Here is a 23797-nt window from a genome sequence, read left to right on the forward strand (position 1 = left end):
GCCCCAACAACGATGGTAACATCCACTCAATCCACCACTACGCCCAGTGGGAGCTCAGGAGTCAGAGCTTCTCTACTGAGTTGTGTGGGGCCATTGCTGCTGTACGTACTGTGCAGCTGAGCAATAAATGGACATGCAGGTGTACTCCAATGGTTAAAATGAATTCATGGAGTAAACGTGAAGGGACTGAATGGTGCAAATGTGCAGCATAATATGTATTGGCATGCATTTTTCTACATAGTAAAAACTAGGGCAGATGTTGACCTTTATTTATGGACATTGGCAGACTGTTCCCAAACTCACTAAATATATTGGTTACAAATCAGAAATATGTAGAAATATGTAATGTTTTGCATACAATGCCATGAGTCTAAACACTGACACTATTATGTCAAATTGCATCAGGCAAATGTCCTAAATGAATTAGTGCTGTAAATATGATTAAGACCATTAATATCCCTGTAAGTTTAAGTTTAAGGTTGAGTTTAGTTGTGTTTAAGTTATAGGATAGGATTATTGAAAACAAAGTTGTGCAGAGCATGCAGTAAACATTTTTAAACAAATGATTATGTGACTGCATAAAATGTGAATAGTGGTAATGGAACATGAAGTTTATTTATATAGACTTATTCCGGGAGCAATAAACTGTTGCATTAAAAAACAACAAAATGTAGCTATTCAAACTTTGTAGATTTTGCACAGTTATTTAATCTTCAGATCGACAGATAGCCAGCAGAGCTTGTAGATGATCTCCCTTGAACTGTTTCTGTTGGAAGAAGAAGAATTTTTAAAAGTGTGAAGAAGAGAAATAAAAACATGATTTGCTTTTAAAATCAACCTTGTTTCGAATTCAATGTTTCAAATGAGAAGCACAATAATGTCATGTCAATACACAGGTGACATTAGACAGGTTTTCTACATGCTCATGGGCTTGAGCAGCTTTGTGTACAGTATGTGTGTGTGTGTGTGTGTGTGTGTGTGTGTGTTTGTGAGTGTGTGTGTATCTGACCAACCTGTAGAGCAGTGTAGAGCGAGGTGCCTGTTTGTTTAAGGTAGGCGGCTCTGACACACAGCAGATCTTCCTCACAGTGAGACACCATAACTCCTCGCACTATTGGTATCTGAAACAGGGAAATGTTCTTTGTGTGTGTGGTTTGATAATTTGATAATCTTACAACCACTAAGAAGAAGGTAGATGTAATATAATGCAACAACAGTAAACAAACTACTTTTTCAACTACTTTTCTGAAGGCTGCTTCTATAAAACAAAGGGAATAACCCTGTCCCTCCACTAAGTGGTGTACAAGGCAAAGAAAGAAGCATGTCCAACAAATGAAGTGTCAGCAAATAATGGGTCATGTGAACTATTCCCACGGCAAATAAATAAAGGATGAATGAATGGATTAAAAAATGATTGAGTGATACTTCTAATGATCCATGCAACAACCCACTGATCCATCAATCTACAGAATGAGTTGATAAGTCAGCAGAAGAAAAAAAACCAACTAATGACAGCATCTTACCTTCATGGTCTCTAGTCTTTTGGCGAGGTAGAGATCAGGGCTTTGAATGCACTGTGCTGCGATTACACAGAGAGCAAGAGATGTCAGTGATTAATCATCCGGTACAGTACATACCACACACACACAGACATACACACACACACACACAGTTTCTACTACAATATTTACCTAAAACGCTCAAACCCTGTCTAATGTCTCCTGTGAATCGTTTCTCCAGAGTCTGATCAATCGTCTGTCCACTCTCCAGCTCCAGTGCCATCAACACTGTCAATAAAATACAAAATTGGAGCAATGAAACATATTCAGATCCAGAAGATTTTAGACTTTCTAATACATAAAGCACATAGAAACAAAGATATAAGACAGACACAGACACTCGTGCAGGTTTTTCAGTCAGGCAGCAAAAACAACAAAGAAGGTATACACACACATACACATGCACACACACACACACATACGCACATACACTCACTGTATGCCTCACCTCTGTTAAGATGGTCTGAGTCTCTTGAGGTCAGTATGTTGATCCATGGCTCAGTGTCAGCCTTTTTCCCATTCAGTGACGCAGACAGAGCCTGGTGGAATAAAAGCCATACAACACAGTCAGAAAGGGGTGAACAATCAAACAAACCTCGTAACTCTAACCTTTGTGATTTTCACGTTTTAACTTCAGTTGAAGGATCCCATGCTCTTCTATGTGTTGAGAAAATTCTAACACCTTGGTCTTATGAAACCCTTTCAAAACCCATTGGATAAACTCAAAAATGCATGGTTGTCAAGCTAAAAACAAGGCTGCTTTTCTTATTCTTCACATTTTGGGAATTGAGAAAAATGGATTGTTGCCTGTGTAATTCCTGCATAATTTCTACATTTTTAATTTCATTTTGGCTTATTCCCAGGTTTATCATACATTTTATATGTGTGGGGAACAAGGTAAAAAGAAAACTATAGCAAAAAAGGAAAGAAAAATTGAAAAAAAAATTGTATAATGGAAAATAATACCTCAATATCTCTTTGTACCACACCAGCAACATTTTCTTTCTGTTGGGAAAGAGGGATGGTAAACATTGATGGCCATTTCCATGTCATATCTAAATGTAACACTCCCACATAAAGCATAGCAGAAATGATCAATATTTCATACTGTTACAGATGTAGCTATGGCATAAGTCCCAGTTTATACATGCTTCCTACATTGCTGCTGCACTGTTGTTCCGTACCCAAGAGAAAAGGTTATATAAAGGGTGGAGGAACTTCCACTGTAGCTTACTGTCCATCTCTCACAATGTTAAAGACAATTGCATCAGTTTGGAGGTAAACGTGAAGGTAAAGGGGATAAAATTACATTTAACAAAGCCACAATAAGCTTAGCAAAGTCTCCACTGGTTTCTCCTTTCAGATCCTTCTCCAGGTCCTTCTTATACACTGAAAAACAGGACAAACAGGACAAATATGAATAGAGATAGTGTGGAAAGATTTGGATATCAGTGTACGGTTGTGTGGCCGTACATGATGAAAAACGATTTTGGGGAAGACTAAGTGCTGTGATTTACATTCACTGTAGGCAGCGTCGATTTCTTTGAGTTGCTTGCCAGATCTTGTGCACAGGATCTCCAGCAGCGTTTCCTCATCTGTGCCTATACCCTGCACACATGCATGTACACACACACACACACAACACACACACACACACACACACACACACACACACACACACACACACACACACACACACACACACACAGATACACACATACAGTTAAAGATGCTGTATATGATAACATTGTAATATACATCACCTTCAAACTATTGCAGGGTCATTACACACACACACAATATAATAATAGGGACACAGAACAATGCCTGGATCTCAACATGGATGCGCGCACACACACACACACACACACACACACACACACACACCTCCATGGCCTGTCGCAGGCGCTGAGCCTCATGCTGCAGTGGGGTCATCAGCAGCGCCAGCAGCAGAGTCTCCAGCTCTCCAGACAGAGCCTTCTTCACACCGGACACCAGGTCCTGCAGCACATTAAACAACATGCAGTCACAGTTTGACCACAGAGAAACTTAGACAAGAGCAGTGCTGTTTCATGCTGTGATGAAGGAGTTTACATGCACAGAGTAACCTGGCTATTGGCCATTCTCTGGTTTAGTGTTGCTGTTTAGAAGCACCTTCGATGCCCTGCAGTTAAGTATCTCTGTTACTGTGAAAAAAGAACAATCAACAGAATATTCCTGTCCACAAATTGAATGGTCTGCCAGCAAAAAAGTATGAAAAGGTGTGGCTGCCAGCAACCCCTCCCTGTTTGACTGAGGTTACTTGTAATACAGGGGTAATAACTGATAGTAATAATAATAGTAATAATAATATTAAATACTGCTCAACGCTATGTTTTATGTTGATATCAAAATATAAACATTGTGTGAGTTTAACTTTGTGCAGAAAACCAAAGGGGAAAGGAGTAAGATGTTGCCAAGAAATGGTAAATCGTCCCTTACAGTTTTAATAATAAAACTATAGTAAAAGTTTAATCCTCGCACTAACTCAACATGTGACTCACTGTTACATTATTAAACATTATACAGCTAAACCTCCTCTCTAAACAAAGGTGTGTTCAAACACTGACCGGGTTTTTAAACCAGTTTACATAATATTTGAACAGCAAACACTTGGAAGTTACAGATGAGCAAACAGCACACAAAGTCTGTGACATGTTATCATTACAAGCAACACAATCAACGCTACATTAAGTTTTACTGCATAGCATGGATCAGTTTAAGAATACAGGAATATTTATTACTTCTATTGTTGTGAGCGCTGTGACTTTGAACATTACACTCTTTATTCTTTTGGCTATTTATAATGCTGGTGATCTAGGAATTGAAGCTTATTCTATTGTTGCACATTGTTGTTCTGGATAGGAGTGTCAGCTTAATGCCTAAAGTGTAAATGGAAAATGTAACATATTCCTAAAATCTCCTGTGATAGCTAAAGCAGGGCCTTAAAGCCTGCCTCCGGTGACCTCATCAGCCTATTCAAATCTCTAAATTATTCTGAAAATATTCTCAAAAAGTAATATGTGGTTACCTCCACCAGTCACAATACTACTCAGGTTCATAAGGTCATATCAGGGGAAGGAGAGGGTGAATCAGAGGTGATGTAAGATATAACACATCTGCCTGTTTCAATCAGTAGGAATTACTTTTTTCTACCCAAAGGAGGCCAACGGAGGCAAGATATTGCTAGTATAATAACACTGTAAGCCAGATTTTCCCCTACCAATGAATACGCTGCCTTAAGGAGATGCTGAACTGTGAAAAAATTCCATTAGTCAGAGTTTTGACAAGAGTACAATTCTGGAGGGACAACACTGCTGTAAACATGCTGAGCTTGTTTGTTTCTTTACCTTCTCTGTTATTCCCTGGTAGGTCTCGGTGATGACCTGTCTCTGAGCGCTGTTCCGATTGGTCAGGATTCTCACCAGAGTCACTGCATCTGTGCCAGAGACATGAGGTTTGGATTACAGAGCTGGTTCCCTTATAATTACTGTAGCCATTGCACCCAGCGCAATGACATTACAGTACAATATAACGGGTTTAAAGATGTGGCGAGGAATGTTAAGAGGCAAGAGGAAAGAGAGAATGTGTGCAGCTGTATCCTGTAGACCTGCAATGCCAAATTAGTTTTACTGTATGCTCTACTAATACATTTTCCATTACAAAGTCTATGCTGAAGTACCTTTCTTCTCGAGTGCTGTCTGGATCTCCATAGCATCCCTCTCAGGGTGGAAGTTGGAGAAGGGTCGCATCGTTCCCAGTGTTCCCCAGGACATTTCCTATTGGTGTGGCAAGGGGGTGAGAGAGAGGGAGAGAAAGAGAGAGAGAGAGAGAGAGAGAGAGAGAGAGAGAGAGAGAGAGAGAGAGATACAGAGAGAGAGAGACAGAGAGAGAGAGATTGTTCCCACATATATTCCTTGCAAATGCTTTGGCAACACATATTGTCTTTGTCCTGCCAATAAAGCCTGTTTGAATTTCAATTTGAAATTGAGAGAGAGAGAGATAGAATTACTGAGAGGACTGAGCGTGAGAATCTACTTCAGATTTTTAACACAAACCACTAAATATTGATGCTGAAAATACATTATGAAGACTAGAGGCACTGCGTACATGCAAACTGTAAAGAAGGAAAAAAAAATGTAACTAGGTGGAAACTGGAGGAAACAGGAAAGGAATGGCATGTGTAACAAGAGAAGAAGTCAGATAATAATGGGGATGAGCACACATGCCATGACAGTGTCGGCAGAAGAGAAGCAAAGATATGACTGTTTTCATCATGCTTGAATTTAAAGAATGTCTATAGTCCTGACAGGGGGGAGGGTGAAGGTCGGGTTGGAGTATCAGTTATACTGTGTAGATGCTGAAAAGATAACTTGAGACATCTACATCAGTGATTCTGAACCTTTTAAAGGTCAAACCACACAGTGCAGCTCAAGTCTCAAAACATCACATGAAGCCTTGCAGGATTATACAAGAGAAGACAGATATGAGGGAGGAAATAAGCTTCATGTTGGGGGATGCTCGATCAATGCAAGATCATATTAATGCAAGATAATATTCTTTGTTTGGCAGCGATTTTCTTTACATTCAAATCTTTTTTTGGAGTTCACTCTTGCATTCCAGTGCGACTTGGTGCATCGCTTGTGAGTCACTTTTCTAGATAATAGAAAGAAGGTATGCCGATAAGCAGAGAACAAAGCTGGTCTGCTGAAACATGGTGTCTTGATAGTAAATTTCAGAATGCAGTGGGACAGAGGGACGAGAGGGAGAAGCATGTCTACTTACATACGATTTGAAGTAGTCAGGGTCCATGGCTTCTTTATTCCTGCAAGAAAGAATGTGAGCAAATAGACACAGATAGTCCACACACATGCAGAAACATGAATAACATTAACCCACATGCCCATCCACCCACCCACACCACCACACCCACCCACCCCCACCCATACTACACATTCTAGGAATGAACTACTTTAAATTCTTTGGTGTGACTAGGTCTCACTGAGAATGTTTCTTACTTTACTCAGAATAAATTCAGTTTTATTCAGTCAATGTGTCAACAAAACAGTTAACATTTGACTAAAGGTGTGTCTACAGTATAAGGGATTGTTTAACTCCCTCCCAGTTAACACACACACCTAACAGAATAACGCATTTCATCAGCTAAGAGCAATATTTTTTTCCAAAATACTTGCAAGAATGCCAATATTTCCTACCTGTATCAGAATGCTGTGGCAGCTGTAGAAAGGTGAGGAGGTAGTGTAGCTTCTGACAATCAGCCTCGCATCTCAGTCCCACCCGTACCATGCCACACCTGCTGCAGTACACCCTCTAGGCTGTCAATCACACATCTGACCAATCGGTGCTCAGTATCTTCATTATCTCCAGTTTCTGTCAGTACCATTGGCTTGCAGGATTATTGCAACGACCCACTTGCACAATATGTGGCATTCCAAGCAGAGGAGGAATCCAGACAGACAGGTTTGTTTACAGGTGACCCTTGCACTGAAATGACCATAAAATCTAACCTTTAGTTAAGCTCTAATAGGGCCAAAAAAAAACCCTCTGTGGAATGAGGAATTAATATTGTTTTAATTCTGTAAAATATAAATTTCCTCAAAGTATACATAGTATTGAGATTTTGAGTTCAGTTCATCTTTAACTACATCAAGATAAAGCAGATGTCTGATTAGCAAACTCACCAAGCAACATGCCACTCAGCCTGGGAAGTGAAGCAGGGGGCCCGACGTAGTTTCAGGATGATATACTGTTGTTCTTCCTGACACTGGTATGTTCAGGCATGCTCCTAAAGTTAAATCAAACAAGTTTTGTCTTTTTGGCTCTGAAACCTGAAAACTAAATAGATTCAAGAGAGAGGAATAATTTGACAAAGGGGCTTTTCAGCTCAAGCATTTGTGAACGCCCGTGATAAGATCAGATGTCCATTCAGCAGCTCTTATCCAATGTATCATTTTCAGTTTCAGACTCTGTCGCAGCGAAGTACAGCTCACATATTGTGGCACGCTGTGAAACATAAAGTACAGTAACACACCATTTGTTGACCAACCAATGTCTAACAAAAAAAAAAAGGCTTGTTACCTTATACCTGTGCATGACAAATCTTTTGGACAAGCGTATTCCTCTTTACTGTGTTAATTTGCCTGATCCACTGTGCTGTCTGCTGCCTACCTGCTGCGCACCTACAGGGAAATATGAGAACTGTGTCGTTATTATAAACAACATGGATCTGTGGCACGTTTTTCTGGTCTTTGGTAGTATAGCCTAAAGGAAGAGATGTTATGCTATGGAAAATAATACGTAGGATTCAGCATTATTCAGCTGTAAAATACAAAGGATTCAGGATAAGTGTTATTTTGTCAAACAAGGAATTAAGTTACCAACTATTGTCTAGAAAAGTATCATATTGCTATCGATCATTTTATAAGAACAGGCGTCACTTGTTTCAAACACTGCATATCTCGTTTTGAAATGAAAGGGTTTTTATTGGTGTGAATTATAAATAATGGGTTGTTATCCATTTTGCATATAGTATTCCCTCTTGTAACACTTGTCAGAGTAGCACTTTGATGTTTGATACATCTCAGAAAGACATCTATAGAAATCTATTTATAGAAATATAAAACAATTACCCTAATAGCACTGGATTCATGTGAATAGATGAATGAAGGTATAAATGAAAGAAAGCATGACTAAATCAAATAAAAAATGAAAGGATGAATAAAACGATCCTTTAGAGTAATGTAAAACCAACATTGACTCAAAAATATACTGTAGCACAGACATAAATGTTTTCAAAACACTTGAATGGTCTTTGTTATCACCTCCAAATGAAGAGCAGGGTTGGGATCAGGACTACATGAAAAATCAGGGAGAACGAGGGAGAAAAAAAACGAGGGAGAAAAAACGGAAAACAGGAATCCTCATTACACATGAATGAGAGCATCTCCAAAAACACAGAATTCCTGATTCCTGATCATGGAAAATCAGATTCCTGTATGAATGATTCCTTTGATTATTGTGAGTTTCATACATAATTTAATAGTATTTATCATACTTTTGCAACCAATTAACCAGTTGTTTTATTTTTATATTTTTTATTCAATATTTTATAACCACTCCCTTTTATATTACATTTCACATTATATTTTTCAGTATCAAATAATAATATATAGATGAAGCGAGTAACATACATTTTCATGTCACAATATGTTTGATATCTATGAAAATACCTCAAGAAACAGAAATACCTTTAAAGATAATAACCTGACAGAAACTGCACACAGTGTCACAAACAGTGAATTGCACTGTACAATGCAATGTGATATTCTGCATACAAGAACTGCAACATTTCCCATCAAACAAACATTTAGATAAAAAAAAAAAAAAAAAGACATTAAAAAAGCAAAGATTTTCATGCACAAAATACATTTGCTGCACACTACATTCCTTTGGCTTCATTCATCCACTGATCTGTCTTAAATATAATGGTAGCCACATAGTGTTCACACTAGCAAAACAAGTTAAGTCATCCAGAGAAGCAATTAAACCTCCAATTGTTCCATTGTAAACAAAGTTATGTAAGCAACCGCTACAAGTCCTTCTGCCGCCAGAGAATTTGCCTTAGCCTGGAATAAAACAAATAGGGAGAATCTATTTTGAATACCCAAATTGTTGACTAATGATGCCATCCAATGAAAGTCAAAAGTGCAAGACTTGGGATAAATCCTTGACTAACCACTCCCTCAATCACTGGATACAAGTGTATGGCTTTTGTACCGGTCAAATGGGTCGTACCAACTGGGCAAAGGAGGGGAAGAATGTCTGTAAACATCCAAAAGTACATCATCCAAAAATATACATGTAAAGTTGATTTGTGCTTTCCATTCACGTCAGAGGATCCCAGTCATTGCCATCGAGTCAAGGCACAGAGAGTTTATGGGTTTTTTTGCTAGTCCTTGCATGTAGAAAATCATTATTTATCATACAGAAAGTAGAATAATTTCTTGATAGAGAGTCCAATCCCACAACAGTCTGCTAAACTGCCTTGAAGATAATCCAAGTCTGGCCAAGAGGGATGTGTTCGCTTGGTGATGAGGGGAAAATGTGTAGGGCCAGTATCACATGTCTGTGTTCTTAATCATGCAATGTCCACACTAGTTATGGATCCTGGGGTTCGAAAGAAAAGGGCTTTTGGGTATAACATTAAATTGGATTGTAAGGCAATAGCAGTAGAGGTTCCCAGAATAATAAGGGAATATTTTGGGATTATTAAAGGAAGATTGATGTGCGGTTGAGGGAAAGTTGAGGGAAGCCTGGTGTGAGGTTGTGAGGTTACAGCAGCTCCAGCTCCCACTGTTGGCTGGGCCTCTCCTCATTCTCTGGCATGATCACCACATGGTCCTTGTCATACGTTTTGCCACCTGAAGACAAGGGAAATGATCTTGCTTTAAAAATTCTATCATTCTTGACCCATCCTGCACAGCATTTTAAGATAACATTGCTAAAGAGAATCAAGAATTCAAGGAACACCAGCAAAAGTTAAATCAAAGGACTTTATGATGAGTGACAAGAAAGGTTTTTAACAGATTGAAGGCTATGAGGGCTCTGTTATCCAAACAGCACTCAACATCCAACATGACCATTTTCAAATATTAGTACCTTATCTTATCAAGGATAAACAGTACTACCTGAAACAGTAGCTCAGTACTTCAGTACTGATTTCCTAAGCCCATACTTTGAATAGGGAATGTAAAAAAACGATTCTTTCAAGCCTACAGATTTTCTTAACACATGGAAATGGGAAATACACTATCAATAGATGCATGTAGCAATCATGCAGAAGAGGGGGGAAATTGCCCAGTTTTTCTACTTCAAGAAAAGCTCATACCTTTGACATCCAGGACCATGCCGGGGAAATTAAGGCTGACGATGGTGCCTCTCGTCTGGGCTGTCCAGGTCTGGATGGGCTGGCGGGTTTCTGACCACAAAACCACCTTGGCTGCTGGCTCTATGTTGCCCATCACCTGCAGGCTCATGGTTGGAGATATCTACAGCAGAAACATACAACATGACACAAGTTCAGTGATAGAGAAGGAAAAGATATTTGTGCAGAGATTTAAATGTCTACTCCACTGCAAAAAACATCCATCTTAACAAGTCATTTATTCTCATATTCAGCCTTTAAATCTTATTTTTTTAAAACAAGAGAAAAATTCTGCCAGTGGGGTGAGATAACTGCACTTGTTTCAGGAATTTTCTGATGAGTGTCAGTATAAACAAGTCAGGAAAAGGCAGAACACTGCACTACTATCAAGAAAATGACACTTGATTCTACAAAATTCTTGAAACAAGTTGATTTATATTGAAAACAAGTGAAATTATCTAATGTCACTGGCACATTGTTTCACTTGTTTTGAGAAAATTACGATTTTAGGACTCAATAATAGACTAAATGACTTGTTAAGATGGAGATTTTTTGCAGTGTGTCCAGTGAATATTTATGTTAAGTTCAATTAACTTACCTTGTTCTTGATGAGTCCATCCTGGTAGAACCAGATGTCACTGATGCCCTCCACCTGCGGCGTCACCACCACTCGCCCCGTCTTCATCTCCTCCACGCCGCCCTGGATGGACAGATAGTGGCCTCGCTCTTTGTTCTTGATGCGTATAAATCGTCGCTTCTGCAGGAGACAAAATGCCACATGTGAGCCCAAAAAAACAACATGGTGACAGGTGGGTACAGACTCACAGAACTAGGTGGGTCCTAAATTGAGCTGTCCGTCCTAGGAATAAACCGTGTGCGATCTGTTTTAGGGTGGCTTGTCACTTTAAAATATGACAGCATTACTTTGTTTCCACTGTTTTAAATTAACGATTTGTAACTTCAGTTCTTAATGATAAAATTTAAACAATTTGAATACTTTTTTCAATTTTTTTTTCTTTAATAATACTTAAATATTAGCCCAAAGTGACAAGGGAAAAATTACTCTTTGACACTTCAACTAAAGCCCTATACACAGCCTTTTACATTGTGTTGGGTGACAAATGTTGCTACTAATGATGAGTATTTTGCCATTACAAAATAAAATGTGCGCATAATGGATGTGCTGATGAAAGGGGAGATAAAAGAGGACTGGTTTACATACCTGTCTGACCGGGTACATTGAGCCAATAGTCTGTAGTGAGCTGAACTTGGGCCAGTTGGTGATTTCGATCGGTTCCAATAGGAACTGGCGCCCCCTGTAGTTACTATGTTCGCATATCACCCAACTGCAGAGGCGGAAGAGCAAAATTAGCAGGCGCTTTGATGCACACAACACACACAAACATACACACCCATCCAAAATAAACAGGTTATACAGAAAAAGTCAAGTGGATAAACCTGTAGCCTCAGTAGACACAGTCATCCCTTTCCCACTGACTCAATGAATAATAAAAAATACTAACAAGGTGAGAGGCTTTCCGTTCTCCTTTAGAACCCCCCAGAAAATAACAACTTATTTCTGTCAGTCACATGTGTGTCAATGTAAATACACTTGTCCAAAACGCAAACACACATAAATGGCCACACATAGTCTTCCCAAACACAGACACACATACACACAGACACATAGACACACAGACACACAGACACACAGACACACATACAGACACACACACACTTACCAGCCGCTGTTGACCCTGAGAGAGAGGATGTGGTTGTTGTAGCCCTCTTCAACCATGCTGACCACCTCCATATCTGTGGTGATTTCTCTGCCCTCGTGACACTCCAGACCAAACAGAGAGATGGAGGGAATCGAGAACATCTAGACAGAGGGTGAGAGAAGAGGGCGCAAGGTGAGAAAAGATGCAGAGAGAGATGGAGAGAGAGAGAGAGAGAGAGAGAGAGAGAGAGAGAGAGAGAGAGAGAGAGAGAGGGAAAACAGAACATTTTCTACAAGCGCTCTCTCACCATTGGCACAGCCTTGACAGAGCGGATGGTGCAGCTGGCGGGGCAGCCCATGCTGGTAAAATTGGGGTAGTCTCCTTCTGATAGGACATACAGGTTCCCAGTGTACTGTTTAGCCTCATAGAGCACCCAGCTGTAACACAGAGCAATGGAATATTACGATTTTTTGTATTAAATCACTATCAGCCAGCATCATTCAAAGACATTACCATTCAGTTTGCCTTTAATTTGAGTAATAGTGTGACTTTGGAATTAGGTTTAATTTAACACTGTTGTGAAAATTAGGTAATTTGCATATAGAAGATCTACAAAAAAGCCTTAAAGTTGCGGCTGGATTGTATATGTCAAAATGTTTATTTAAGTGGATAAAAAAATGAAAATTCAAGTTAGTTAGTGCTCCATAAAATGCTCCATATGTCAAAAATCCTCGGACCACATCATTATTATGTATAGTATGTTTTGTTGTCATTCTTTGTCTGTAAACCTCTCCTGCACACTCTCAACTCATTACCTTTCATTCACCCTTCCACATCACTCCCTCGCTCTCTACTCTACACACACGCTCTCCTGCTCCTTCGCAGTGCTGCGGTAAAAAAGGCTCCTCACCTTCCCCCCACCACTCGGCAGGACTTGGCCAGAAGTTTGTCAGACACCGCTTCCTGGTTCTCGTAGCAGACGTGACACTCCCCCTGGTAGTCTGGCTCCGAGTACAGCATTATCTGACGTGTAGAAAGAGATAGAGAGGAACGAGAGGAAAGCGAGAGATCAGATGAATACATTTATAATGGAAGAGTAGCCCTATATAGATGTAGAAGTCCTAGATTTTTCTGCAAGCACTGCATGCAAAACTACTACTGCTACTGCTACCACTGGGGAGGTGAAGTGTCAATATTGAGATGCATAAAAGAGCATACAAATTATAATGTCATGACAAAATATTCACCTCATTCCCGGACTTTGAGCTTTCAACTGGAGCCTAAAAACAAACACAAAACCATAATGTTAGAAGGTTATTACTCTGATAAAGTTAATATTTTGCTCCTGTCCTACTCTTCACAGCGGTCCTCACCAGTAGGACGGGCTGGATGGAGCAGATGTGCGTGTCTTCGGAGCCCCAGTCGGCACAGTTGTTATAGAAACCTTTCTCTAGGATGTACTGGTTACCAGAGAAATCCACATGGGAGTAGGCAATCCACCTGGAAGGAAAAGGAACAATTACCTGATCATTAAAATATCTATTAACCCTCCAATTAGTCACATAACACTGGTAGATATAGTGTCTATCAACTTACGCCCCACTGAGCACGTGGATGGAGCGGGTGGTGGTTTTGTACCCAAACAGCTCTACGTCAGGTATGGCCTCCGTCACCTCGAAGGTGTTCTCCTGCATCTCCTCCTGCTCCTCCTCTGGCTGCTCATACATCACCAGCAGAGGGTCGGTCAGGTCCTGCAGGGAGAAAGGTCAGGGGTCAGAAGTCAGATTCAAGGTTGTCTTACTGTTTTTCCATCAGCTTCCATTCACTGTGTGACAAAGCCAACTTTGCTCGTGTCCCAGTCAGTCTCAAGTCTTCAGGCACAAGTCACAATTCAAGTCCAAAGTCTAAATGTAGATTACCAAGTCAAGTTCAAGTCACGTCCATGTCATTAATGTCAAGTCTCAAGTCTAAATGTAGATTACAAAGTCAAGTCAGAATGAATCAAGTGTCCAGGATCAATTTAATATCAATTTAATATCTTAAATAAAACTAAATATCTAGGATTTTTCAATGCAATATGGTTTTAATAGGATAAAAACTTGGTAAGAACATCATGAGTTTTCTATAATCAGTTTCAACAATAAATTAAATAATTCCATACAAATTCAGAAAACAGAATTTAAATTCAAATTTCATAACTTTCAGTAGAAGCCATTTACGTTTGTCAAGACTTTAGAAATCTTTTAAATTCATCAAAGTACAAGTCAAAGTCAAGTCCCAAGTCACCAGAACCCAAGTCAAGTCTCAAGTCTTCTCTTCATGTATCAAGTCAAGCTGGACTCTCAAGCAATTAAAATTGTAACTCGAGTCTGACTGAAGTCCAACTCGTGTGACTCGTTAACAATATTCAGAGCATCAAGCTCATGTTCTAGCTTGTACGTGATGGGAGCTGCACTTTTACTTTTGTTTGGATGAAGGATTTTAATACATTTTAATTATTATTAACAATTAGGAGTTGCTGTGAAGTAGTAGTTGCCACTTACTGCCCGTATGACCCTGGCAGAGCGCAGCTCGGCGTCGCAGCCTCCCCACACCCTCCAGTCATGGTACTCTCCCTCCTCCAGCAGGTACTGGTGTCCTCGGAAACCCTCCTTCTCATAACCCACCCAGCTGAGGAGACAGAGAGACGAAAAGGTTTATAAAACAAACATATTGGTATTTTCCCCCAATTTCATACTTGGCAATTGCCTATTACTGACTTACTGACATTATTCGTGAATTTATGATGGGGTGTATGAAACATTCCTTAAAAACTTAATTAAACTCATGCAATGATATTAACCTGGCACTCCTCTTTTATGTATTCAAAAAAGATAATTCGATAGGGTCAAATGAAACTGCTTACACCCAGAGGAATGGCCTGTTATGCAATATAATTCTGCAGTAGTAATTTATTAGAGTGAGTATTGCCAGTGTTTGTAACCCTTGAACTTTGAAATGACACACTCACACTCCTCCCAGTACTTTGAGGGAGCCAACGCTGTACATGAAGGCTGTCTGCTGCCTGTCGGTTCTGGTCATGAAGTCCCTCATGTTAGCGTTGATGGTCCTCGATTTCCCGCTGAAGTATGGCTTGTCATAGATCACCATCTTGAAACACATGAGTGTAATTTACAATCAGTATGACTTAGTCTGTCAAAGCACTGCAGCTGGAGTATCAATTTGACAATCTTAATAACAGTGGTAACATTGTTTAGGAGCAATGATGTATTAGTAGTAGTAGTAGTAGGACTTTGTTACCTTTGGATCATTTGGACTTTCCACTCTTGGTTCACCCTATAATGAAAAAAACAAAACAAAATAAAACTAAATTGACTTACTGCAAACAACTCATTGGTTATACTTTCATACAGGATTATTCTGACATCAGGAGAGGGGCTTGTTAATAAGTATTTGTAACAGCAAAGAGGGACTCTTACTATTTTGAGCGGGTGCACTGATGCCACATAGGGCTGCTCCACTCCCCAGGCCGCGGGGTTGGTGTACCCCCCCACCTCCAGCACACGTGGTACGCCCTGGAAGAAGGGCTGAGCGTACACCAGCCATCTGAAGAGTAGGGAAGATAACAAACACAATGAGACAAATGGATCCACCTGAGATCCCACGATCAACAATCTGTTTCCAAAACACAAACACTATAAAAGGTCTAGAACCAATAAAAGTGACTAGTTTGATTTCTAAGAAATTTTAGCCCAATGGTACTATGTACTGTACAAAAAGTGTTTTTTTTACAATCTATTTTGATTTCTACTCTGATTTCTAACTCACAGTCCAGCGTTAATGATGATGGAGTTGGCTTTGATGGGGAAGCCGAAGATCCTGGCGTCATCAGACGTGTCTCTGAAGATGACCTTCTTCCCCTCAGCGTTCTCTTCTGGGAACAGGCTGATTTCTGGGACGCTGTAGTCCTGGGAGAGGAGAGAGAGCAGAGCATCCTTTAATATCGAGCAATGGAGAAGACAACAGGCTGCAACGCTGCAGTCTGGAGGGAGTTCAGAGGAAAACATCAAGTAGTAGCCTTTGTGGAAGTTTTACTGAACACAACAACACCCTCTTTATCTTTCACAACAGATGCAATCTTCCAGACTGACAATAAAGCTACAGTGGTGGCCACTGTAAAAGTCTCACCACACATTAATACTGTTGACTTCTGTCAGAGAAATGTTGTACTACATCATAATTTTTAGGACTTGAGAGACACTCCATCAGCAAGCTTGTAAAAACTACAATGGCTAAACCAATATCTAAATGGAGAAAAAAAAAACAGATTTGAAGGAGCCACTGAGGCAAAGAGCTACAGAAAGTAGTTAAGAAAGGCTGGAAAAAAAAATATTAGTATAGTATTTGGGAAATATACACAACAACCACTTATTAAATGCAAGTTGGGCAAACTCAATAAAGCATACCCTAAGTGCTTAAAATATTTTTTGCACTCATCAAGTTAAGTGTTCAGGCATGGTATATCTTGAAATACCTGCAGATCAACAGGTGTTCACTCGTGTTATTTTTTGACACTAGATGGTGCTACACAGTAACAGATCAGTGACACCACCAAGCTATACTATACTATATTCTATATGCTAAATACTGAATTTGTGAGAATTATTGAGGCTTTTTAATAGCATCTGATAAAGAGAGAGATATCAGACGCTATTAGAACCGGCATCTCTCTTGATAACAATGTTAAGGAAATGAAAAACACTTAAAGTTCTGTTGTATTTTGACATAATTTGACACAGATTTGAACTGCAGGTGTGGCAGACACTGAATGCTGATGCAAAGACTTTGGTAAGAAAACTGATTTACCTGCTGCTCCCATGTTATTACAGAGTACTCTCATGTCAGTTCGGCAGTGCAGACTTAATTAGTACCTGCTACCAACTGCTAGCGCCACTGTTTCATTTTCAAACAACTCCACCAAGAACAACAGTGCATGCTGGCTCCGTCTCTCACCCTGACGGCTCTGCGGATAGATCCAATGATGAACTTCCTGGCCGGCTTGGTCTCCTCTGTTTTCCCATCGCTTTTTTCACTGTTCTGCTCACTGTTCTGATTGGATGTACCGTTCTCCTTCTGTCCGTTCTGCAGCTGCTGCTCCTCCTCTTCCGGAGGGTTGAAGGGGCAGGTGAGCTCGATGTCTCCCTCGTCCAGGGCGACCTTCTCCCCTTTGAAGTTGGGCTTCTCATACAGCACCCATCTGGAGAGGGGAAGAGGGCAATGACATGGGAAAACAAAGTTAAAACCTCTGTATATACGCATACATCTCTCAATTCTTCTGTGCATGGATTTGTCTAGTTTTCAGAAAATATACTACCAGTCAAAAGTTTGGACACACCACATTTTTCTTTATTTTTACTATTTTAAACATTTTAGAATAATAGTAAATACATCAAAACTTTGAAATAACACAAATGAATGACATGGCATATACTGTTTCACAACTAGTAAAACAATGGAAACTTCAGAGACACAGTTATGTAAATATTTTATTCTGTATGGCATCGCCTCATCATTATTCTGTCAACACAGCGTTTGCAAACGGAGAACAAATAGGCCTATTATAACTCCCCTCACTGTTGCCCTTGTTCGATCTGTAATTTGACACAGTTGGTGGTGTGCTACTAAATCAAAGCTTCCCGCTTAATCATTATTCAGAGAATTCTACTGTATCACTGCTCCCATGGGAGAGGAGAGGAGAGGAGAGGAGAGGAGAGGAGAGGAGAGGAGAGGAGAGGAGAGGAGAGGAGAGGAGAGGAGAGGAGAGGAGAAGAGAAGAGAAGAGAAGAGAAGAGAGGAGAGGAGAGGAGAGGAGAATAAAGGATGACAGTGCAATGTTTTCAGCTTGATCGCCATGTAATTTAAAGTTTTTCCAATGGTGTTGGAAAGGATTTGATCAACCAAAGTGTCATAGCAGTTTTGAACCCATAGAGGAGCATCCTTCAGTTGGAGTTAAAACATGAAAATCACAAAAACTGGAGTTACAACATTTTTACATGACAACAGCGACACACTGAAGACTTTTAAACTGCTAATTACCATATACCAGGCCCGAATATATGGACTAATCTCCTTCAACTGTTTGAAGCCGGTTTGACACTACTATACAGTCGTTGTGCTGCATGGCCTTAGATAATCTCTTCATAAATGAACCTAGATCTTCGTTTAAGTCAGAGGCTAAAGGGACACAAATGCTACATACTTAAAACTCTTTAGCTGCGGCATTACCTGTAATGTGGGTAGTGGTGCAGTATGTGTCGAGTGAGTTCACTGTATAATTATGCTGATTATAAGAAGTCATGCAAGGATTAGCCTGGTCTCAGTACAGGTCAGGGCAGTACATGAATCAGGGTTGGGTTCACATTGCGTTGGCTATGGCGGCTGACAGATGGCACAGTGGCACAGGATAAAATATTCCATATCAGAGGGGAGGTGTGTGCGTGTGCGTGTGTGTGTGTTTGCGTTAACTATTGACAATATTTGCACAATATTTGCATGTTCACCGTACCTGAACATCACTTTGTTTTGATACTGCAGAACTAAAGAGATGCATCCAGAGAGAGTGATTCATTTTCAGAAGCGAGCATCTAATTACACGTCTCAGAGAATGTCATATGGTTGACATTTCAAGATAAACAAGGTGCGGGGGTGGTATCATACCTACTTCTGCCTCCTCAGCTTTAGTCTAATGCCAAATATGTGGCAGTGGCATGAGGAAAAGACAAACTGCATCTGTGGTGTTTGTCTACTGCTGGGAGCAGTGAAAGGCAAAGCGATCTTATCTGACAAACACATTATTCCAGAGAATGGTCTTCAAGTTTGAACCTGGCTGCTAATTGTGTGTGTGTGTGTGTGTGTGTGTATGCACACGCATCAATAGTTCTCTTGTATTTTTTGGCACAGTGGTAATTCCAGTTCTGGCTTCAGATCTGTTCTGATTGGTTCTAGAGCATGTTTCTATGTGAAAGCTTATTTGCATATGTTGCTATGATAAAACAACTCACTGTAGACACTGACTCCATACTTGTTTGTTTTTACTAAATGTACAAATTAAAATTTTATATATGTCTCTTTTGCTTTTAAATACATTTTACTTATTGTGAACAAACGTAGGTAAACATTGTGTGTGTGTGTGCAGTTTAACCACTCACCCTCCCCTGACCACTCTGATGGAGATGGTCTCCTGCAGCTGCCAGGGTGTGGCGTCGATGACATCACTGCGCACCTCGATCCTCTGGCCACACATCCCCGTCCGGTCGAAGATGTACATCTAGACAAGAGGTGGACAGACATGATAATGGATAGTAAAAGTCGGGAATTTGGTGTCTTGCTCAAGGACACTTCAGTAGGGGCGGATGCTTGCCAGCGCATGGATTTAAAGCCAAATTCTTCAGCTGAATCTGAAGAAAACTGACCTGAAACTCTGCAGGGGAAGACGAAGACATTTGAATTGTCAAGATATCAGTATGGGGATTAGAGTCGACCGTGGGAATGACAGGATGGCAGACAAGATACGGTTACATTAATGACAATAAAGGTTTACTGGAGGCAAGAATTGAACCTGTTCTGCAGAAAAAGTATTTCATAATTGGCAGCAAGAGGATTATGTACATATTGCTGGCAACCGATATCATTCCAGTGACATTGTTTCTCTTTAGGAGGGAAACTTGTTTCATCACCCCACAAATCTCAAATTTCATGCAAATCTCCCTGAGAAATCTGATACATGAAATACACAAAGTACAAAGTTACAGTATGTACAGCAGTAGGGTTGCAAGGCAGGCTTAGTTCCTAATTAGCACAAGCTAGTTCCTGAATAGCGCTAGTTATTTCTTTTTTTTTTGGGATCAATTATTTATTGTGTATATAAGGAAGGGGGAGCACCATCACGATTTCCCTTGTTTCCCTCCCACCAACCCACTCCACCCCCACCCTCTAGCCCCTAGAGGGAATGCCCCTAACATGATGGACCAAGGCAGTGAAGCGCTAGCTATTTCAAGACTTGGGTCATCATGTTAAAGTCAGCACAGGTCAATGTCCCTGAAGCGGAGAACGCACTCTTGTCTGTCTGACCTAAATGTCAACTCAACCTCTACGACAGTTCTTGTCAGTAACGGCTGAATTTGAGCACAATGTGTTCTACACAAAGCCAGTTTAAGTCTACAGCCGTGTTAAAACAGTCAGTTCAGGTGTGAGGCCCTGCAGCATGGAATAGTACTCGGAGAGAAGCTGAACCTAAATGTCAGCTCCACCTCTAGGAAGCAGGAAGACTACCGCAGAAGATTCACGTCCCTTTGGCTGCATGCAGGAACAGGCTTGACATTTAAAGTTAATAACCTGACCATCCTAGCACAGGCAAATACAACAGGTATGCAGTGTAACAGCGTCAATCATACGCTGAAATTCCTAACTAATCGTTTGGGAGTTTTTGCTTATTTGGTGAAGAAAAAATGGTTTGGCACAACATGACAGCAGCTCCTGCCAAAAGTGACTAGGTCACGATAGCAAGTATTTAAGGTAGACACCTGTTAACCACAGCAGTGACACAATGCAGTGAATGTCTTGCATTCATTTGGTTGGTGGGATGTCTTAAAACGCACAGCCGCTCCTGTATTCTGTGAACAGAGGTGTGGCAGAGCGATGCCGGATGAGACTCGAGGCCGTGGGGTCGGATGAACGTGCAAAATATGAAGCCGAACCAGAACGGCACAGAACAAAGGCAGACAGCTCTTTGACAGCAAGCAACCATCTTTACCATTTGCTCATATAAAACAGATCCTCAGTTCTGATTGGCTGACAGAGTTAATTTAAATGATAATGTGCCTACTGAAAATCACCACTCTAGAACTATATTGCTTGGCAGAAGAATAACATTTCATTATAATAATTATTTAGTCTTTACTGATAGAAAATAAAAGATTTATCGAACATTTGCTTTATTTACTAAAACTGTGTTGCTTGCATAGGCAAGAAATTCATTTTAAGCCTTTAGTATTACCATTTTTAGGTTATAGGCGCCAGAAGAATGTGTGAAAGTTCATCCAAATGAAAAAAACAGCTGATGTTAAGAAATCTCAATAAAAGTGTACAAATCCCATGTTCCCAATGTTCTCCTTTCCTCTCTCCAGCCAAGTGTTTTCTCCTTACTTTCTAAATGAGTGTGCTCTCTCTGTTGCCAATTGCCATCACTTGGGAATGTGCTTATCCATCTAGCTATTGTTACAGCAAATTCCACAGTAATACAGCCTCTTGCTGCGATTTTACTAGGTTCCTCCTCGCCTGGTTGAAGGCGAGATAATCAGTGAAATCAGCTGCTGTGGTGTTTGGTTGGAATGAAAACTTTCATCATCAATCACATGACTCTCAATAGCACATTGCTGAAGACCACTGTCCTAATGGAGAGTGTGTTTTGGTTTGGAGACTCACCTTTCCAGGTCGAGGGTTGAGTTTTCCATGTTCCTTCTCCTTAGTGAGCTATAGACAAAGAGAGGAAAATATGAAAAAATTAGCAAACTAACAATGTATTTGACAGTGTATTTTCTTGTTCTTTGAAAAGTCAAGACACGGAACAAAAAGTTGGATAGATTTTTTTTCTTTTTTATTCCTCTTCGTAATCCTGTCTGTTTCCTTATATTTTATCACTTAATTCTCATGTCTGGTTTCATTTGTCTTTTATGTCTTATTTTTTTTTATCCCAGTTTGTAACCCTGTCTGTCTCCTTATATTCTTATTTTACTTTATTTTTGTATTTTTTTATTTTCATTTTACTTCACGTCTGGTTTCATTTTTAATCACTTGTCTTCCGTTCTACTCAAGATTTATCTTAACGGTTTGGAACTTTGCACTTTGTAACAGTTGTTTTAAAAAGTGCTATATAAATAAAGTTTATTATTATTAATATAATTAGATGAAGGGATTAAATATTATCATTACCACAGTCCATGCAAAACATAAATCATAACCAATTCCTGCTTATCATGTAAAAAAGACCCCCACATGTCACATTTACATTTGGTGAGCGCCATTTACTTCTCACTGAGGAAAGTGTGATCGCAGACAAAGGAGGATCACAGACCAAAGCGATTGTAATAATGCCACAACATGGACATGGATCAAGTGGCTCAACAGTGACTTACAGAACAAAGGTGTTTAACCACGTTTCCACCTGCTGAATTTACACATGCCAGACAGTCCAAACATTGCTTATATTCATGCCAGCCTGCTCAACAGGTTCTGGGGAGGAGAGAGGGAGACAGAGGGCTTCCATTCTGACAGACAAACCACCTCATTGACAGGTGGGAAATTATTCTTCCCCTGCACGTGCTCAACCTGATGCATTTCAGTAATATCCCACACCTGCCTGATGACAACACCAACATGAGTTCTTTTTTTGTATTTCTTCTTTTGGGTGTTTCAGGAAGATCGCGTCTTTTGTGGTCTTGGTTTGAAAACTGTCCAATACAACTAAGTAACTAATGAATGAACTCACCGTTTTTGACATTCCTCTGCCTAACCTGTGTGTGTGGGAGTGTGTGTGTGTGTGTGTGTGTGTGGTATGTTGTTGGAATTTTAGAATGTTTACCTGTGTGGCTAGGAATGTGGAAGCAGGCTAGCACAATACGACCTGTATACTGATTTACCTGAGAGATCGGTGTGTGTGCTTCTGTGTGTGTGTGTGTGTGTGTGTGTGTGTGTGTGTGTGTGTGTGTGTGTTTGTGTGAGTCTCTTTTGTCTCAGGTATCAGTTGGCCTCTACTCTCCGGGAGCTTACTAGGAAACAGGCTATCTTCTGGATCACATTACGATACAAACCAAAAAAAGGACCAGCCACAGAATCTATTATTTCAGAAGTCCTCATCAGTATCTGTTCCATCCCCATTTAATTTGAAAAAGTTATTTTCTAAATTAGCCAATTGTGACTTACTGTACGTACAAAAATAATGTGCCTTGCCATTACAATCCAGCATTTACTACAATACTGTTTTTGAGAGACAATAACCAATCTTATCCACATTAAACCATTTTAGACATGATAGCAGCTTGACCTTTCTAAATTGCAACAGAACACCTTTTCACATGTTCAGTGAAAGCGAGCTGAGGGGTTGAATAGTCCTCCGGTGCCTTTTAGCCATTGACCTAGTAAATATAAAAGAGTCCTTCATCTTTGGCTCACAGGAATACCATGATGGTTCAAAAGCCTGGTTTCCACTACAGGGCCGAATAGAAATAGTCGGGCCTCGCCTGTTTAATACCTGTCAATTTCCTGCAATTCATTTTTCATTTTGCGTTTTGAGACATGAAGATTTAACATTTAGTAGGGATACAGGCCTCTATTGTCACATAAACAAGCAGTGGTTACAATTTTGAGTTGCTATGACAAAAGCTGGTTTACCAAAGCAAAGAGGATAAGGGTAGGGCCAAACTGATTTACTAAAACAATTTACTATAAACAATTTATTAAATTTCAAAGTCTATTCT

The 23797-nt window shown here is 40.1% G+C and overlaps 2 protein-coding genes across 2 annotated transcripts in view; both read right to left on the bottom strand.

Moving 5' to 3' along the window:
• Positions 1-310: 310 nt before the first annotated feature.
• anxa14 (annexin A14) lies at positions 311-6929 on the bottom strand. The gene is made up of 13 exons (XM_071545912.1): positions 6815-6929; positions 6384-6423; positions 5281-5377; positions 4949-5037; positions 3447-3560; positions 3077-3167; positions 2869-2948; positions 2526-2564; positions 2008-2098; positions 1692-1787; positions 1524-1579; positions 1014-1121; positions 311-766 (listed from the first exon to the last, which is right to left on the bottom strand). Exons 2-13 carry the CDS (start codon positions 6408-6410, stop codon positions 707-709), a joined length of 948 nt encoding a protein of 315 aa, XP_071402013.1. The 5' UTR covers positions 6411-6423; positions 6815-6929; the 3' UTR covers positions 311-706.
• Positions 6930-8137: 1208 nt separating this feature from the next.
• Positions 8138-23797, bottom strand: part of crybg2 (crystallin beta-gamma domain containing 2) — a 48276-nt gene continuing 32616 nt past the window's right edge. Inside the window, exons 8-25 of the mRNA XM_071545921.1 lie at positions 21747-21794; positions 19472-19590; positions 17277-17520; positions 16092-16231; positions 15743-15869; positions 15564-15599; positions 15274-15413; positions 14807-14933; positions 13860-14014; positions 13637-13763; positions 13511-13543; positions 13174-13286; positions 12571-12700; positions 12285-12424; positions 11765-11888; positions 11141-11299; positions 10507-10666; positions 8138-10039 (exon numbers count right to left, since the gene is read on the bottom strand). Of these exons, the coding sequence (XP_071402022.1) occupies positions 9951-10039; positions 10507-10666; positions 11141-11299; positions 11765-11888; positions 12285-12424; positions 12571-12700; positions 13174-13286; positions 13511-13543; positions 13637-13763; positions 13860-14014; positions 14807-14933; positions 15274-15413; positions 15564-15599; positions 15743-15869; positions 16092-16231; positions 17277-17520; positions 19472-19590; positions 21747-21794 (2211 nt within the window). The 3' untranslated portion in view covers positions 8138-9950. The remainder of the gene's footprint in view (positions 10040-10506; positions 10667-11140; positions 11300-11764; positions 11889-12284; positions 12425-12570; positions 12701-13173; positions 13287-13510; positions 13544-13636; positions 13764-13859; positions 14015-14806; positions 14934-15273; positions 15414-15563; positions 15600-15742; positions 15870-16091; positions 16232-17276; positions 17521-19471; positions 19591-21746; positions 21795-23797) is intronic.

The sequence above is a fragment of the Centroberyx affinis genome, unplaced genomic scaffold, assembly GCF_046629955.1.
Source record: "Centroberyx affinis isolate AG114_WGS23_722 - 3 ecotype Tasmania unplaced genomic scaffold, CSIRO-AGI_Caff_v1 ptg000261l_1, whole genome shotgun sequence".
In the NCBI taxonomy this organism is placed as follows: Eukaryota; Metazoa; Chordata; class Actinopteri; order Beryciformes; family Berycidae; genus Centroberyx; species Centroberyx affinis.

What these genes read in the sequence shown, in the direction of transcription:
- anxa14 (XM_071545912.1), bottom strand. Translation starts at nt 6,410, where the DNA reads ATGGACCCTGACTACTTCAAATCGTAT. An exon ending in TTATTGTGGCTTTGTTAAAT is followed by an intron (nt 2,565 to 2,868) that starts GTAATTTTATCC and finishes CTTTCCCAACAG; the next exon opens with AAAGAAAATGTTGCTGGTGT. An exon ending in TGGTACAAAGAGATATTGAG is followed by an intron (nt 2,099 to 2,525) that starts GTATTATTTTCC and finishes TTATTCCACCAG; the next exon opens with GCTCTGTCTGCGTCACTGAA.